At 41.9% G+C, this 16,457-nt stretch overlaps 1 protein-coding gene across 1 annotated transcript; it reads left to right on the top strand.

Moving 5' to 3' along the window:
- Nucleotides 1–382: 382 nt before the first annotated feature.
- Nucleotides 383–6,145, top strand: sox8a (SRY-box transcription factor 8a). The gene is made up of 3 exons (XM_077558406.1): nt 383–1,218; nt 1,476–1,735; nt 2,912–6,145. Exons 1-3 carry the CDS (start codon nt 800–802, stop codon nt 3,598–3,600), a joined length of 1,368 nt encoding a protein of 455 aa, XP_077414532.1. The 5' UTR covers nt 383–799; the 3' UTR covers nt 3,601–6,145.
- Nucleotides 6,146–16,457: the final 10,312 nt, after the last annotated feature.

Below are 16,457 nucleotides of genomic sequence, written 5' to 3'. Positions count from 1 at the left end.
GTCTTGCTGCTCAAAGAGTGCGATGGCTTTATCTATGAGCGACAGGCGTTTCTTCTTCTTCCTCCTCCTCGACGTTGCTGAGCCTCCAATGCTGGGTGAGCTCTCACAGCGCCAAGCGTCGGTATTAGCGGCGGAAAGAAGCACTACAGTACTCGGAAAAAGGTGCGCAATAAAAAATCTAACTTACAGCATCTCTTTCCGAACATTGTTTGACATGCGCGCATGCGCGCAGACATGTTCGTATGTACCGTTGTTCGTAACTCGAATGTTCGTAAGTAGGGGAGCGTCTGTATACATATAGGCCGACACTTGCACATAATTGTCAACCCTAATTCAATTAAATGTGCTTCATAAATGTATGATGAAACTATACATTGCAAGCCAGTAAAATTGGGGCACATGATAGTCACAACGCGTGCACTTAAGCCAAGCTGCAAAAAAGAGAGTGAGAAAGGCGACAAAAAGGGGAAATGAATCGAAACCAATGGATGGAGTGAGTGGTTTGGTTTGTTCCAGCCAATCGCAGGCGGAAGGCGGAGTGAGCGACAACGTGAAACCTCCGAGTCAAGTTGTGCAAAAGTGAAGCGTGCAGCTCATACGGAGGAGCTCGTCTCGCACGAATGCTTTGCAGCCACCCTTCCCCACCATCGTGACAGACTAGGATGAAGAAAAACAAACACTAACTGCGGAACATTGTGGGAAGGAAGGATTAATTCAACTTTTTTTTACGCACGGCGCGTAAAAGGCGCACGACGCACCCTCCTCGCTTTTGTTGGTTATTGAATTCAAGGTGAGAAGAATGCTGAAAATGACGGAGGAGCACGACAAGTGCGCGGGCGACCAACCGTGCAGCCCCGCGGGCACCAGCAGCTCCATGTCCCAGGACGAGTCCGACTCGGACGCGCCGTCCTCGCCGACCGGTTCCGACGGCCACGCCGCGTCTCTGCTCGCCGGCTTGGGCAAGAAGTTGGACTCGGAGGACGACGAGCGTTTTCCGGCTTGCATTCGGGACGCCGTGTCGCAGGTCCTCAAGGGATACGACTGGTCCCTGGTGCCCATGCCGGTGCGTGGCAACGGCTCGTTGAAGAGCAAGCCGCACGTCAAGAGGCCCATGAACGCCTTCATGGTTTGGGCTCAGGCGGCCCGCAGGAAGTTGGCCGACCAGTACCCGCACCTGCACAACGCCGAACTGAGCAAGACGCTGGGAAAACTGTGGCGGTAAGGAAAATGACATCTTTATATGAACCTGTCATTTACTTGGATGCAAGCACACGATTAATAGTTTGGATCTATTGACTTTTGTCAAAGTCACATGCATTCACAATTTATAGTTTGCGCCAATTGAATATTATCACCGTGAATAATTTGTGCTGAGTAAAAAAAAAAAAATCAACTCCCTGTTAAATCAGTAATTCAACATGTTCAGATTTTAAATTTCTAATTCTATAATTAAAATGATGTCTCTTTTTAAATAGTCTGCTTTCCGAGAGTGAAAAGAGGCCGTTTGTGGATGAGGCAGAGCGGCTGAGGGTTCAGCACAAGAAGGACCACCCGGACTACAAGTACCAGCCCAGGCGGCGGAAGAACGTCAAGCCAGGCCAGAGTGACTCGGACTCTGGAGCCGAACTGGCCCAACAACATCAACATCATAATCATCATCACATGTACAAAGCGGAACCGGGGTTGGCAGGACTCGGCGGGATGGGTGACGGGCACCATCATCCTGAACATACAGGTCGGTTCCATTGGAAAAAGTCACCCAATGGCCATGTGGAATTCATTAAAGATATGATACAAAAGTTCTTTATTATTATTAGTACCAAATAGGTTGTTTAATTCAATTAGACTGCAGGCCAGATCACTTTTTTTTTTTCTTGGACATATATTATGGCAACACGTGATTTAGGGTTTTTTAGTTTGGTTGATCCTCTCAGTCCATGGCACCAAATCCCCTTCTATAAAAAGCATCTCTTACAGGTGGACACAAAATAATGGCGTCATTGGTGTGAATGAAGAGCTGCCATTGACCTAAGTTTTCTACAAAGCTCAGCTAAATTGAGTATTGCTGCCAAACTGCGTACGCTTTCACATCGTCTTGCTATGAGCATTTGTGAGTTGGTTGCTGGTGAAAATATAATTTTAGAGGTCCGCCCAAAAACTTGCTCAATAGCGCCCCCTGGAAACTTTGATGTGTGTGTGTGTGTGTGTGTGTGCGTGTGTGTGTGTGTGTGTGTGTGTGTGTGTGTGCCCCTAAGACAATGGTATGGCACAACACTGTGTAGACATGTCTGAATCGAACAGAAAATTTGTCCATTTAGGGCAAATTCCAGGGCCTAAATGAGGCCCCAGACACCAATGTTATTGATTAGCACATAACTGGGTGGGCTCATAAAAAACCTCAAGAGCTCCAACTTGAACAAGAAGTCTGAAAATTTTTGCTTGAAGTGGATTTTAGGTGAATTCTAGGGTTTGTACTTTGACACACTCCCACTATGGAATTTGCCTATTTGAGAGTCTCTTGGAAGTCTGTATCCTAAACAGAGAGACGACGCTAGATGTTTTTTTTTTTTTTTGGTGCCAATATTGTGGGGGGAGTTTGGTGTCAAAATTTGGCGTCCCAGGTGTTCTAACTTCGGAATGTTTGAGAGAGAAAAATCAGCCCCCGGTACCGGTTTTGGCAATCAACACCAAATATTGTCAATCATAGCAGGATGCATTAAAACCACTCAAGGAGCCATGCATGAAAATGAACAGGAAATTGGCCAAAATGGTGTTAAAGTTTGGTAATCATTTTGTGTATTTGTCCTGGCGCAACGGTCAGCTCATCCCTGCTTGTTGTTTTTATCAATCCATGACCAAATGCCTTCAGCATGCGTTCAGCTTTGCTTTAATTCCGGTTGTTGCTTTTTAGGACAGCCCCACGGTCCGCCGACACCGCCCACCACTCCAAAAACAGATGCGCACCACGGCGCCAAGCAGGACCTGAAGCACGAAGGCCGGCGTCTGGCCGACAGCGGCAGGCAGAACATCGATTTCAGCAACGTGGACATCTCCGAGCTGAGCACGGACGTCATCAGCAACATGGAGGCCTTCGATGTGCATGAGTTCGACCAGTACCTCCCCTTAAACGGCCACGGCGCCGCTTCCTCCTCCGCCGCCGGCGCCGCGTCCTCGGAGCAGGCCTCTTACGCCGCCTCCTACGGCGGCTCGGCGTGGAATCGCAAGAACGCCGTGTCCTCGTCGTCTCCCGAGGTGGCCCAGCACCGCCTCCACATCAAAACGGAGCAGCTGAGCCCAAGCCACTATAGCGAGCACTCCCCCTCGCACCCTGACTACGGCACGTACAACAGCCAGGCCTGCGTCACCCCCTCGGCGGCCCCTTTCCCCGCCTCGCAGTGTGACTATAGCGACCTGCAGAGCTCCAACTACTACACACCTTACTCCGGCTACCCGTCCGGCCTCTACCAATACCCGTACTTCCACTCACCCAGGCGGCCGTACGGCAGCCCCATCCTCAACGGCCTGTCCATGGCGCCTGCTCACAGCCCCACCGCCTCCAGCTGGGACCAGCCCGTCTACACCACGCTGTCCCGACCTTAATGGGCGGCAGAGATGCGTTCCGGTCAAGCACTACTAACGAAGGAAGCACAACAAGCGAAAGATGAAAAGAAAAAAAAGTGCCTGCTGATTTTCTATGAAATACTCTATATCTTTGCAACACTTTGACTTTTTACACCAAGAGAACTATTGGTGGTGCCTCTGTGAGGACGTATTATCTCCCTACAGCCTGTACATTCCCCCCAAACCACCACATTTTTTTTTTTACAGCGTGCACTTAACAATGAAACTCTAGCCTCTTTCACACAGATCCCACAAAACAGCTGCATCAGAGAGCTCACAGAACACAACTGCGTTAAAGTCCCTGTAAAGTCAATAGTGTTGTTAACATAACAACCCTGCTAAAGTCTACTCAAAATGGTGAAAAATCAAGTTGTTGCGTCCGCGCAATGTGTGAAAATAATCAATTATATCTGCTTAAAGCTTCTTGTGGCTACAATATTTCCTTGTGATATGAGGCACTAGCCTTCAGCTAGCTTGTGCGCTAACAGGCTCCGGGCTCCACTTGTCCGGCGGCTAAAGCGTCACCTCCTGACTACCAAACAAAACAATAACAGAATTCAAATTTTTTTTCACATTTTCAGCAGTTATCTTCAAGTAGAAACACATCTCTGTATTCACTTTACAGGGTCTTTAAGCCATCTTTGTTTTAATGCACAACCCAGCTAAAGGGGGATATTTTCACTTTCACGCAGTGACACGGCATCCTGCAATCAGTTTATTAAATTTTGTGTGGTGTATGAAATGCTTATCAGACATTGTTTTCCACACAGTGGGCTGGGAGAAATGAGTGCTTCTGTTTTAGCATTTCAGTATATCCTTAAAATTAAGCCTTTTTCACACAGAGAGCCTGCAAAAGAGCCATACAAGCAGATCAATTTATCGGCCTTAGCATTTTAAACAGAATCCAGTATATAAATCCACATATAATATTGCTGCAATATGATTACTAGATGACGCCAGGGTTTTAGAAGTTCAGCATTCTTTTCTGACGTCATTGCCGATCACTTTTAACACAACTGGGTAAGGAAAGTGAATGTTTTTTAACATCACGTCTCTATCCTGGAAATCTGGAATTCCCTTAAACACAAACTTATTTCACACAGAGATCCTGTATAATAGCCGTAACCAATCGTCTTTTACACACATAGACATAGCATTTCACACGCACCCCAACAAAGCGGTATATTGCCACAAACGCGAGTGTGCTTTCACACCTCACTCCATAATAAAATATTTCACTGGTCCCTGACAATTGCTTTCAACACAAAGTGGCAGAAGTGTTTGGTGTGCTTTGAAAAGCCTGTTTTACACCGAGATGCCGCCAAATCTGACATCAGAAACCTAACTTGAAGTCATTATAAGCTTTTGCCTTTCACACAATCGGATAATGAGATGACGACAATACAAACGTCTTGTGTCAAGGCGGGAGTAGTGAGTGTAGAATGTGAAACTTCACGCCCCGGCCCCACATTTCTGATATTCCCTTTCACACAGGCCCCATTCCCGTCCCTGTCACAGCACTGCTGCAAACTCTGAAGGCGTAGGGAAAAAAATGGCTGGTTGACTTGGTCCATATGTTGTATTTGAGGCTGTGTAAAAAATGCAGACGCATCCTGACTTGGAACTGGCTGTGTAAAAGGGGCTACTGACTAATTCCTGGGATGCGAGAAGTATATACAGTACATTAACAATGAAGTGCGTTTTGGAATTCCCATACATCAAGTCTTAACAAAAGTGACTGCAATGAATCTTACAGTGAAAAGTCTTATATATATATATATGTATATATATATATATATATATATATATATATATATATTTATGTTCCTGCATTATTGGTTTATCTTCTAGTGGACACACATGAAATGTGTTTTTTAATTTTTTTTTTTTTTAAATATTTTTGCTTGGATTAAAACGCCGAAAGGAAAGACATCATTCCGATGAAGACAGAATTCCATCAGAAGCAGCATTCCTTGTTACGGGGCACAAGCGGGACGGAGCAGGTGTCAGCAAAGTACGGCTGGCAAATTGCGATTATTCGTGACGGAGGGCTAAAGGAAATGAGATAAAGTAACACGGCCTGCTGTGAGTGACGCGTCAGCTGGACGACACATGGATGCATGTATCCGTGTGTGTGTGTGTGTGTGTGTGTGTGCCAATTCTATATGTAAATGTGTGAGGCCATTTCCTGTTTTATTTGTTTTTTTTGCCAATTTTTATCTCAGCGGCCATCAAGTGCAGACGAAGCGCACAAAATGTCTGTGCGTTTTTGAAAGATTTACTGTCAGTATTTCCCCAAACAAAAGGAGGCTGTTAAATCTTTCCTTAGCACTGCATTTAAATGTCTGCAATTTGTTTTGTACATTATTATGGGTGTATCATTTTGAGGAAAATGGTGGTGAAAATTATCGTTCTATTAACTCATTTTTTTTCCAATTACACACACTTGCAAAGCTAACCCATGTGCTGGCTGATTTTTTTGGGGTGTTTTTAAAAAATAAAATAAAATACATGTTCATTATAACTCTTTTGTCTTTATTTGACCCATGGATGACAAATACTTTTTCGGCTTTGCCACTCTAGAGATTTCAGAACATTGCAGATTGCTGTCACATTTATAGTATGACGTAGCCATTACTTGCCAGAAATTTCTGTAGTTTCTTAAAGTTGCATTGTGGAGTTTAAAATGTTAACAATATAGTCTTTTCTTCATCATGCATGCTCCACAGATGCCCAGATGAGTACAACGAGCCCTGACTTTTTAACTGTGACTGCGCCTATCTGGTTGTATCTTCCCCTTCAGTGCGGAGGGAACACGCCACAGTTTCTTGGAGGTTGGGAGGGGTTGAGTGGTGGAGGATGATGTCACGCCTGTCCCCGCGGACATGTAGTGCTGTGTTAGCGAGCGTACGACACAATTGGGATGGAAACAGAAAAAAAGAAACAAACAAGAAGAGGCCGGCTTCGAGCACAACCCAAACTCCAGCTCAGACTCCAAGAAAACTGAAAACAAAAAACACGAAGAGAAAAGCACACATACTCGCATGCGCACCATACATGAGATTGACAAAGGGACTGCAGTTACTCTTTAGGCCAGAAGTGGCAGTAAAAAAATATATATTCCACAGTGCACCTTGCCAATCTGCACCATATTCCAAGCATAGGAGAATATTGGAATTGTTATCTCATATAGGACAAAACAAGTACTTCTCTGAAATGACAGCCTGAACATGCTGGCTAATTTTGTGAGTGTATTTTATATTACCCATGCAAAAAATAAGGGAAAGTGCTGTCACATGTAGGACAAAGCCAGTAATGGCCAAAAACTCCTGCAGTTTTGTGTGTGTGTGTGTGCGCGCGTGCGTGTTTAAATACATGTATTGCCAGAGGCTAATGTTTTACATCTTGCCGCCCTAAGCCATATTTGAGCTATTTTAAGAATAGGAGATTGTTGCTACATGTAGGAAACAGACATCATAATCTGTTTCTTGTTATTTTAAACAAATATGATCAATTAAAAAAAAAATGGTTATGGTGATTGTCATGCTCAAGGTTAGTCTTTTAAACCCGAAATGAGTGACATTCTCCCGACCCTATCGAAGTTCCGTAGGAAAGGGAGAGCTCAATTATTCCTTTGCGAAGATGGCAGAAGAATGGGGAAGAGCGACCGTCCCGCTTTGAGCGAGTTGGGGCTGGCACGCATGCCAAGCCGAGTGCCAGGGCCGTACTGCTGAATTTTAATGATTCATTATGCCGCGGAGGGGCCTCATTGTGTCCCTTTATCCGGAAAGCTCCAAAGGAATTAATTGGACAGAAAATGGAAGGGCAAGGGGAACTGACAAGCCATTAAGAGGGTCCTGAATGGACAATTAGATGCACACGGAGGATGATTTTCTTCCCCCCTTCTCTTACTGTCTCATATAAAAAATAATAAAAAATTAAAAACACAAACTGTAGAATCATATCAGCGCACATAATCTGAGGATAATAAAAGAAGATAATACCACAGCAGATGGGGTGTGGGTGGCTCAAGAACGACTTGTTGTTTTTCTTCCCTCAAAGTCCTTTTTTTTTTTTTTTGCACTAGTGTTTGCCAAATACTTTCAGGAAGAACTCTTGAGAAAGAACAGGAGTGAATAAAAGTGAGGCAAAAAAGGCTCTTCAGGGTGCTTGGGTCCAGTTTCCCTGGAACTTGTCCACTTGTGTCTGAAGGGGAGGACCTTCTTTAAAGGCCCACTGTAAATACAGCACATTTTAAAAGTTTACACACCCCTGTTGAAATGGAAGATTTTTGTGAAGATATGAAAAAAATATTTAGATGGAATTTTTTTTGAAATATTTTTAAGTCCAACCTTGGTTTTTATCAGCCCATAAAATATTTTTCCACATGCATTCAGGAGTCTTCAAGTGCGCTTTTGCAAAACATTTTGGGGTGATTTTTCCTTACATCTTGTCACCTTACCTTAAAACCCAGACATAGGTACAATACTGGAGATGTTGTCCTGTATATGACTTACCATAAATTCCTGCCCCACATCTTATATTGTCACTTTAGGTCACTTTGCAGCCTCCCTGACTCCTTTTGATTGCATGCCTGACTGATTTAGAGGAAACGTGCTGAAAATGGACACGCCCAATAATCCCTACATGCTTTTGTGAAATTTCATGTGTTAATTATTATTATTTATTTAATTATTTGAAATATGAAGAATGTGGGGGACAGTTGTCACATATAGGGTAGAAACAATTCTTTTCACAAAACGCGTTTTGGTTCAGTGTTTTTGGTGGAACCAACCCATGTTCTACTGCTGATAATAATAATAATAATAATAATCTGCCTTGAGGACAGCTGGTATTGACAATGACAATCACACATTGATGCTTCCATCTCGCTACCCAACCCTAAAGGCCAGACATGGGAGAAAACGGGAGATTGCTGTCATGTTTTGGACACAGCCCATACTTGCCAGGGATTCAATTGTATAGGTTATAGTTCACATCAAAGTTCTGAAACGATACATCTTGGTCTCATTTCTTACTTGACAAAAGCCTGGCAATTTAACAGGGGTGTGTGGATGTTTTATGTCCACTGTAACTTATAATAAATTTGTGGGAGAGGGGGGGAATTTTGGGGGAACTTCCATGCGAGTGAAGAAATGGATGAAGTAAAAACAAACGTACAAAAATGTCCTGTAATATGTAATGTTTGTAGCGAGGTTACATCCCAAAGGACTTGCTGGGGAAAAACTGGTGGGAGCACCACCTGACCACATCCCATTGTTTTTTTACCCGAGTGGGTTAGCTTGCCTGCTAACGTATCCTCATTCTGACTAATGAGCCTGGCTGACTCAGGGCATGTTTCTGGAGAAAAAAGAAAAGAAAAGAAAAAAGAGGGAGCTGGGAACTGTGAAAACGGGGAGATTGTGAGGCTGATTTTGAAGGGATGGGAAGAATGGTTCTTCATCTTCCAGAGTCTCCCTGGCCACTTTCCACTTGGATTTCTTATGTTGGCATCCACATATTTAATTGGCTCTTCCATGATAGTGATTTAGCTCCAGTAAAAAAAAAATAAAAATACTGATAGTAATTTAAGTTTATTTCTAACCAGTAATGTTGAATCATTGTTCTGTATTTTCAATTTGTAATTAGTTACAAAATTGTGCCGCTGAGCCACTACAAGAAATAACTTTAGCATCAATGAAAAATGAGAGTTTTCCTGGCTGGCCCGCCAATATTTCAGAACAGTGATTCTCAAAATGTGGCCTCAATCTAGGTGTACTGCAAAAGAGTCACTGACAAAGTACAGTTGAGTTGTATTTAGGTAGGCCTATATTGAAAGAATTGCTCCCTTTTCACTTTTGTGGACCTATGGTTTTTATTTAACTTGCAATACATTTTCATTATATCATTATCAAAGTTCAGTTTTTTTTTATTATCCCATATTTCAGTACAATATTCATGTTAAATTACCTTTGTAGTGCACTATTTTTAAAAGTAAATAAAGCACCATTATTTATGCTCTGCTCTGAATGTTTTCATGACACCTGCAAACCTTCCCTGGTGATTTGACGTAAAGCAAACACAAAAGTGCGTGTTGATCATGGGGCTTTTTCCCTCCTGGTTGTGAGGTAGCCAATGGCAAGTTGCTAAACCGCGCAAGACATTTTGAAATGCTTAAAAAGGAAAAAGGAAGCCAAACATTTCAGGCAAGCAGCCGTCGGCATAGAGAACTATACGTAGAGCCTTCACTCTGAGTAAGGAGACCCGCGATAGTCTCCGTGATAAAGCCCTGATTATAAAATGACACATGAGGCTTGCATCATGGAATGTCTTATGTTTGTAACAAGCCAATGCTAGTCAAAATCACTCAATGAGTTATTATAACGAAATTATTGGAGCCAAACACAACGGCTTGCTCTATCTATTTATTATTATATCTATGGTGCCCGCAACTAGCTACGATACCAAGTAGCATGGAGGCTAACGTTACCATCCAGCATTTAGGATGTTTGCTGTGAGGACCACTATTTAAAAGACCAATTATTCCCTAGTTTGAACAATGTGGCAGCAATGCAACTGCTGATTCTAAGTTTTCCAATAATGAACTCTATGCACGCGTCATATCCGCATTTAGGGTAAGGAGGCGTGCTAACTTCCGGTCGCTAGCTATATCAAACTCTGTTCAAGTTATCCAAATGTTAGTAAAGTGATCAAAGCACCATATCTGATTTGCTGTTTCACGTGCAGGTCCATGTAAACATAGACTTGCACGGCTTATTTTGACATGCTCAACTTTGTTTATAGAGCACAAAAACAATCACAAAATATTTATTGTCGTTCTATGGTGCAGATGCAACAAAAATTAGCTTATAAAAACCAGACCAACCAAAAATAAAATAATAATGACAAGCGTAACTACTAACTACAGCAGGAGAATAAATGTTCCCACAAAGCTTGGTCATTGCCTCGGTATAGTCGGTACGCAGCTTCGTGACTCGCCGGGAAGCCGCACAAAATTACCTTCATCGATTCACTGTTGCTATAGTTAAATTAAATGTATACGCTTTTCATCACCTTTGTAGAACCGACTCACTGGCAAACATGTTGTAACAATCTGTAATATGGCTCCGCGCCACATGGTGGCGCCTCTTTGTTTTGTTAGTGTATTTTTGTCATGGACCCGAGTGGTTGTGACGCAGAATAGCGCCGAGAACTTTTTTTTTTTTCATCAAGTGAGTACATGTGGACATTCAGCCCATTTTTGCTCCCAAAGATGAACATAATAGCCAACCACAGAGTTGGCAGGAGGGGTTCATCTTTAAAAAGTCACTATTACGGGTGATATTTCCATCTTAGAAAAGCACCAGCTCTGAGCTATTGAATATTCCGGTTACAAAAATCCATGTTAACACAATTCTAAAGAATGATGTTATTTTTTCCTCCAAATGAAGGTAGCTTAGAATAAACGAAAACCGGACGACAAATCTTTTGTTTCTTCTAAAGAAAGAAAAATGTTTTTAAAAAATAAAGGCCTTACCCCTAATTGATGCTGGGTACTCTAAAGCTGAGCAATTTTTTTTTACTTTACTATCTTTAAATGTAAAATGAAGTAACATTATTTGTTAATTAACATTGTTGCTGTATGCTGTTGATTTTTTATTTTTTTGCACAAAAAGGTCTTACCCCTCGTGTGCCAAGTTGCTCCACCTATATTTTTTCCCCACTCTTTGATGCACCAAATAAAAAAAGACTACAGTATTTCATTTATTGACGTCTTGTGTGTGTTTTCAGTAACAGGCCAGACATAACAGGGTGGCAGACAGAATAAGCATTTACCTCCGCAAAGGAAGGCCAGCAGCCAAAGAGCTCTGGCTCTCCAACGTGGCCTAATTGACGCCGGCTCCAGCGCGCCGCCTTCTCGGCTACCTCCATCCGTTATTTCCCACGAGGACCTTGTGTGAACTTCCTGAACATGTTTGGTGGATGCGCATCCAAACCATAATGGTGAGTTCCGAGTCAAAAGGATTGGATTAATAAAAGAAATCTATCAAGCATGGGAAACTAGTTTGTTTTCAATTAAATGTACTCTGATGGCAATAACGATTATGTTTACCAAAAGCGATTTGCGGATAATCTGTAGGGCTGTTTTAACTTTTCCCGGCGCGCCAGATGAAGGTGAAAAGATTAATTCAGACAGCTTTTGTACTTCTTTTAAGAAAAAATAACACTGTCTACTGCTCATGCATTTAACATTATTGTCAAATTTGTGCATTTTAGTGTGTTAATGGTGTATTAAAATGCTGCTTTTGTACTCAGCACAGATTGAATGTTTTTAATTTCATACAAGAAAATAAAGTAAAGTGAAGAGGAGGGTGGGGGGGTGGGGGGTGATGCAGCAACAAAATGACATCTGGTCACGTTGTGTTTCTCTGAACAGTTGTCCACAGTCTTTCACTTTGTCTTTTTCATTTCACTTCAGCTTGGCACGTGTGATTTGTGAACGGGGTGGCAACGGAGCTGCTCATCTTCTCTCCACAGTTTTTCAATACTTGTTGAGTAGGAACGACGGCTGTTATTTAGCTGCCCATTGATGAGTTTTTTTCTTCTCCTCATTTTTACTTTGTTACTTATTGTCATTTCTCATGCCAGAAACTAACTGCTTCCTTCAACTCAGTCAAAATTGAGGGAATTTTGAACAGTTCCATGAATCTGGGGGGGGGGGGGGGGGGGGGGTGATGAGAAGAGGGCTGCAGTGCTTACAAGGCATGCCCTCGCAACAAATTTGGAATGTGTTGCAAATATTGCAATGTCAAGATGTACCACTTTGATAGACTCCTATTTCCCCCCAAAAATCATTATTAATTAATCAAAAATCATTTGACTGTGAATATTTATGCAACTGGATTATTATGATTTGATATATGATATGATATATGATGGTGTGATCCCCCCCTCCTAAAACTGAGTTGTACACGTGATCGGTGACATTAATGCTGGTCCAAAAGTATTGAAAAAATTTTTTGGGCTTTTTTTTTTTTTGTTGCACAAAAACCTACCATTTGAACAGTAGTATATATACAGGACAGCACATGTTAAGTTTGAGTTAAATGCTCAGGCAATTTGTACTCTTTTGCTTATCAAAACAACAGAACCTACCCAAGGACGGACAGATAATTGCTCCATAATGTTGTGCGCATGCATTTTCCGGGGAGCTATGAAAGTTAACTCATTCGCTGCCATTGACGGTTATAGACGTCAAAAATTCATTTAAACTATTTCTATTAGTTTAACATTTTTTTCCCACTTTTGTTAACAAGAGTATGAAAACCTAGAATTGTTTTATTGTACATTTAGAACAGATATAAAATTTGGGATTAATCGTGAGTTAACTAGTGAAATCATGCGATTAACTACAATTAAAAATGTTAATCGCCTCTCGCCCCTAATTTTTAATAATATATATTTTTAATGAATTTATGGCAGTGAATGAGTGAATTTTGTTGCATTTCTCCATAATAAATAAACAAAATATCATTCCGTCCACATTTCTAATTGGATTTTGATCAACATTTAATGGGGTCCTCGCCCCTCCATCGAAAAATTTCGTGGAAATTGTCTGTGTAGGTTTTGCGTAATCCTGCTAACTAACGAAGCGCAGTAAAAAAAACAATACCGCTCGTCTTTGCGCTTGGCAGAGGTAATGACGCTGTGTCAGGGAATCGCTCATCTTGCCAAAGTAATTAATGATCTGGAATTAGCATAATGCCCTCCCTTCCCCTTCCTCTTGCAACACACTCACTATTGCTCCCACACAAGTTGCACTCCTCACCAGCCAGCCAGTGGAGAGTGAGAGCAAGCCACCAGCATGTGGGATCCCATAGGAACCCGGAATGCCCAGTGTGGGAGGAACACTTAGCAACAAATCTTTGACGCAATGTGCCCGAGCGACTGAGGGAGAAAAACAAAAGAGGGAGAAGGACGGGGCAGTGACAGAGCCTGAGAGTCGAAATAACATCCTATCAAAACCAATTCAGCCACATGCGGCCTACACACACCACAAGCCCGTGTGGTTCCTTTTTTTTTTTTTTTTTTTACTCACAAGCCCAGGACAGACTACCACAACATATTAGGTGACCGTGTTTGATATTTCCTTAATGCCGCTGTGATCAGCAACACATGTCCAGTCGCTCACATATGATATCTTTTTGTGGTATGTGACAAAGAGCAGGGTATATTCTTCCAGTGTGGTTCCGGCCTATTCTGGAGGGTCTGGACCCCTGCCAGTCTGGCCTTGCTCCGCTCCTGCCTTTCATAAGGACGGCCTTGCTTATGTAACTCAATCTATTGTCATGGAGGGAAATAATGTGGGGACAACATGGCTGCTTCTATACGTGTATAAGGGCACGTGTGTAAGTGTTGGTCCCCATTTGAAAATATGAAATATGAAAACCACTTTCTGTGTGTGCATGAATAAATTTATATGTAGTTAAAGCGTAATCAAATTCCAGGCAATGCTGAAGAGATAGATAGATAGATAGATAGATAGATAGATAGATAGATAGATAGATAGATAGATAGATAGATAGATAGATAGATAGATAGATAGATAGATAGATAATCCCAATTCAGTTGTCCATCAGTAGCATCAGGAAATAAATAGGATAGACAATAAAAACAAACCGTCTCAAAAATGAACGCTCGCTACGTTCAATAGTAACACGGTCGTGTAATATTACACCTTGAGCGTTTGGCAACAAACTATCACAATTGTTGCTTTGCATTCAGTTATTCTTATAGTTTGTGACCACCTCCCAAAAAATGCCGAATTGGCCAGGCAACAAGACTTCAATTGTATGTAAACAAACCATCTAGCTTCATAATAACAGGCAAATGTCACATCTTGCTTCAATGCAAAAGACACATTCCCTTCTGCAGCTCAAACAAGGCTGAGAGAAAGAGAAGCCTTCGCGGTTTATGTCTGTTAATTGTGGCTAAGCAAAGTTGGGAGCTCGAAACCTCAGCGTGGTTGCAGAGGTCAGCCGCCGGACAATCCTCTGGCGCCTAGACACTGGATTTCAGAGACGAAGGGTGGTGCTGGCGTGACTGAGGTCAAGGTCGGTGGAGTAGGTGTGGTGGGGGGTGGTGTTGGAGCGGTCACTGGGCTCACGCATTTACGATGTGCCTGATAACCGACACCCTTGTCACAGTAGGCCAGCGGTTAGATTTGACTACAGGACCTTTAAATGACGTTCACCGTCAACGGACACAGCAGCGTGTACGCACAAGGGCGAATGTTGATTTGAATGAATGCAAATGAGGTCATTGCCAGCGGGATGTGTATGATATCACTGGTGTCGAGCCGAAACTTCATTAAGTCACAATTTGGTGAATTTAACATTTTTTCAAAAAATCTGTACTATTGGTGAGTCAGCGGTGGTTAGTCCTCAATCGATTTCTTCACTAGAAATTTTTAGCTTGGCAACGTTAAACAACTGTGGATCTCCACAAGACATTGATACATTGATTTGACTGACAGAACTAAGACTCGTTCCTTGCGATCAATCCCAACACCCAAATAACTTCATCCTGCCCTTCTAGCATTGCTTCATTTTCATTTGCACACATATATTTTCAAATCCCATCCCCAGACAGCTCAGATTATGTTGGTCAGAATTTATAATAGTGGGATCGTACACTGCAAAACACTTGCCATCCATTTCTCAATATCAAGAACACAAGAGTAAAGTTCTTGTGACGCAACGAGTAGGGTCTTGGTAAGCCCGGTCTCAAGAACGTACTTCTTGACTACTGGCGTATTTCCATAATTCATCGCAGTTATATCATATGACTAACTTTTAATGAGTTTTTACTACTATTTTGATGTTTCAAAATGTGTTTGTACAACATACACCGGTTAAAAACATTTCTTACATCCTTGTGATTTCATGCATAAGCCAAGACCACACGGAATTCCCGGATGTCGTTCTTTTTTGCTAGCTTAAACCAATAATGCATCGGTTGTTGCTTGTTGAAGACTTTGCTGGGAAAATATCCCAAGATACATTTCGTACTTCAAAGAATGAATGACAGCGGAGGAGCATCACGTTTGTTCTTCTTCTATCTTCTTCTTTCATTTCTGGCAGACTAGGCACAACATGTGCATTGCTGCCCCCCCCCCCCCACCCCAGCATCACATTTGTAAGTATTCCCCCCCTTTTATTAGCATAAATAATAATAAATAATAAAAAACTTTATTAAATCTAGTCCTTATTTTTTACACAACTTAGTTTAACTACTGCAATTTACAATGTTATATATAAATATATTAATACATATTAAATATGATTTACTATATATGCACACATTCAAAGATATATATATATATATATTTTTTTTTTATTGACGTACCACAATTTCAGGAGAATCAGAACAATACCTGCAACTCACATCGGTGTCTTTCCAGAACCTTATTGTTTTCTCACTGTAATCCTAAATTGGATAAATCCCATGTATAATTTCATAATAATAATACTTTTTAAATATATTACTCTTAATTATATAACATCTAGTCACGTGGTGCACAGTTACGACAATGCGTCAGAACCAGGAAGCTCGCAGTAAAAACAACATCCGGGGGCTCCGTCCGTTCTTTGCTCGACCCTTATGGCTTTTTGCGTTCTTTCAATTGGAACAGTACTTGGGCCGCTTGATGTTTCACGAGATCACAAGGATGTAAGTACGGACAAGAACGCATATTAAGAAATGGCTACTGTCTCAATTCAAGAATTGGCCCAAAGGCATAGTCAACACTTTTTCCAAAATAAAACATTTTTTGT

The sequence above is a fragment of the Vanacampus margaritifer genome, chromosome 2 (assembly GCF_051991255.1).
Source record: "Vanacampus margaritifer isolate UIUO_Vmar chromosome 2, RoL_Vmar_1.0, whole genome shotgun sequence".
Taxonomy (NCBI): Eukaryota; Metazoa; Chordata; class Actinopteri; order Syngnathiformes; family Syngnathidae; genus Vanacampus; species Vanacampus margaritifer.
Note: the sequence above shows the minus strand (reverse complement) of the source record. Positions and strands in the feature narration are given on the sequence as shown.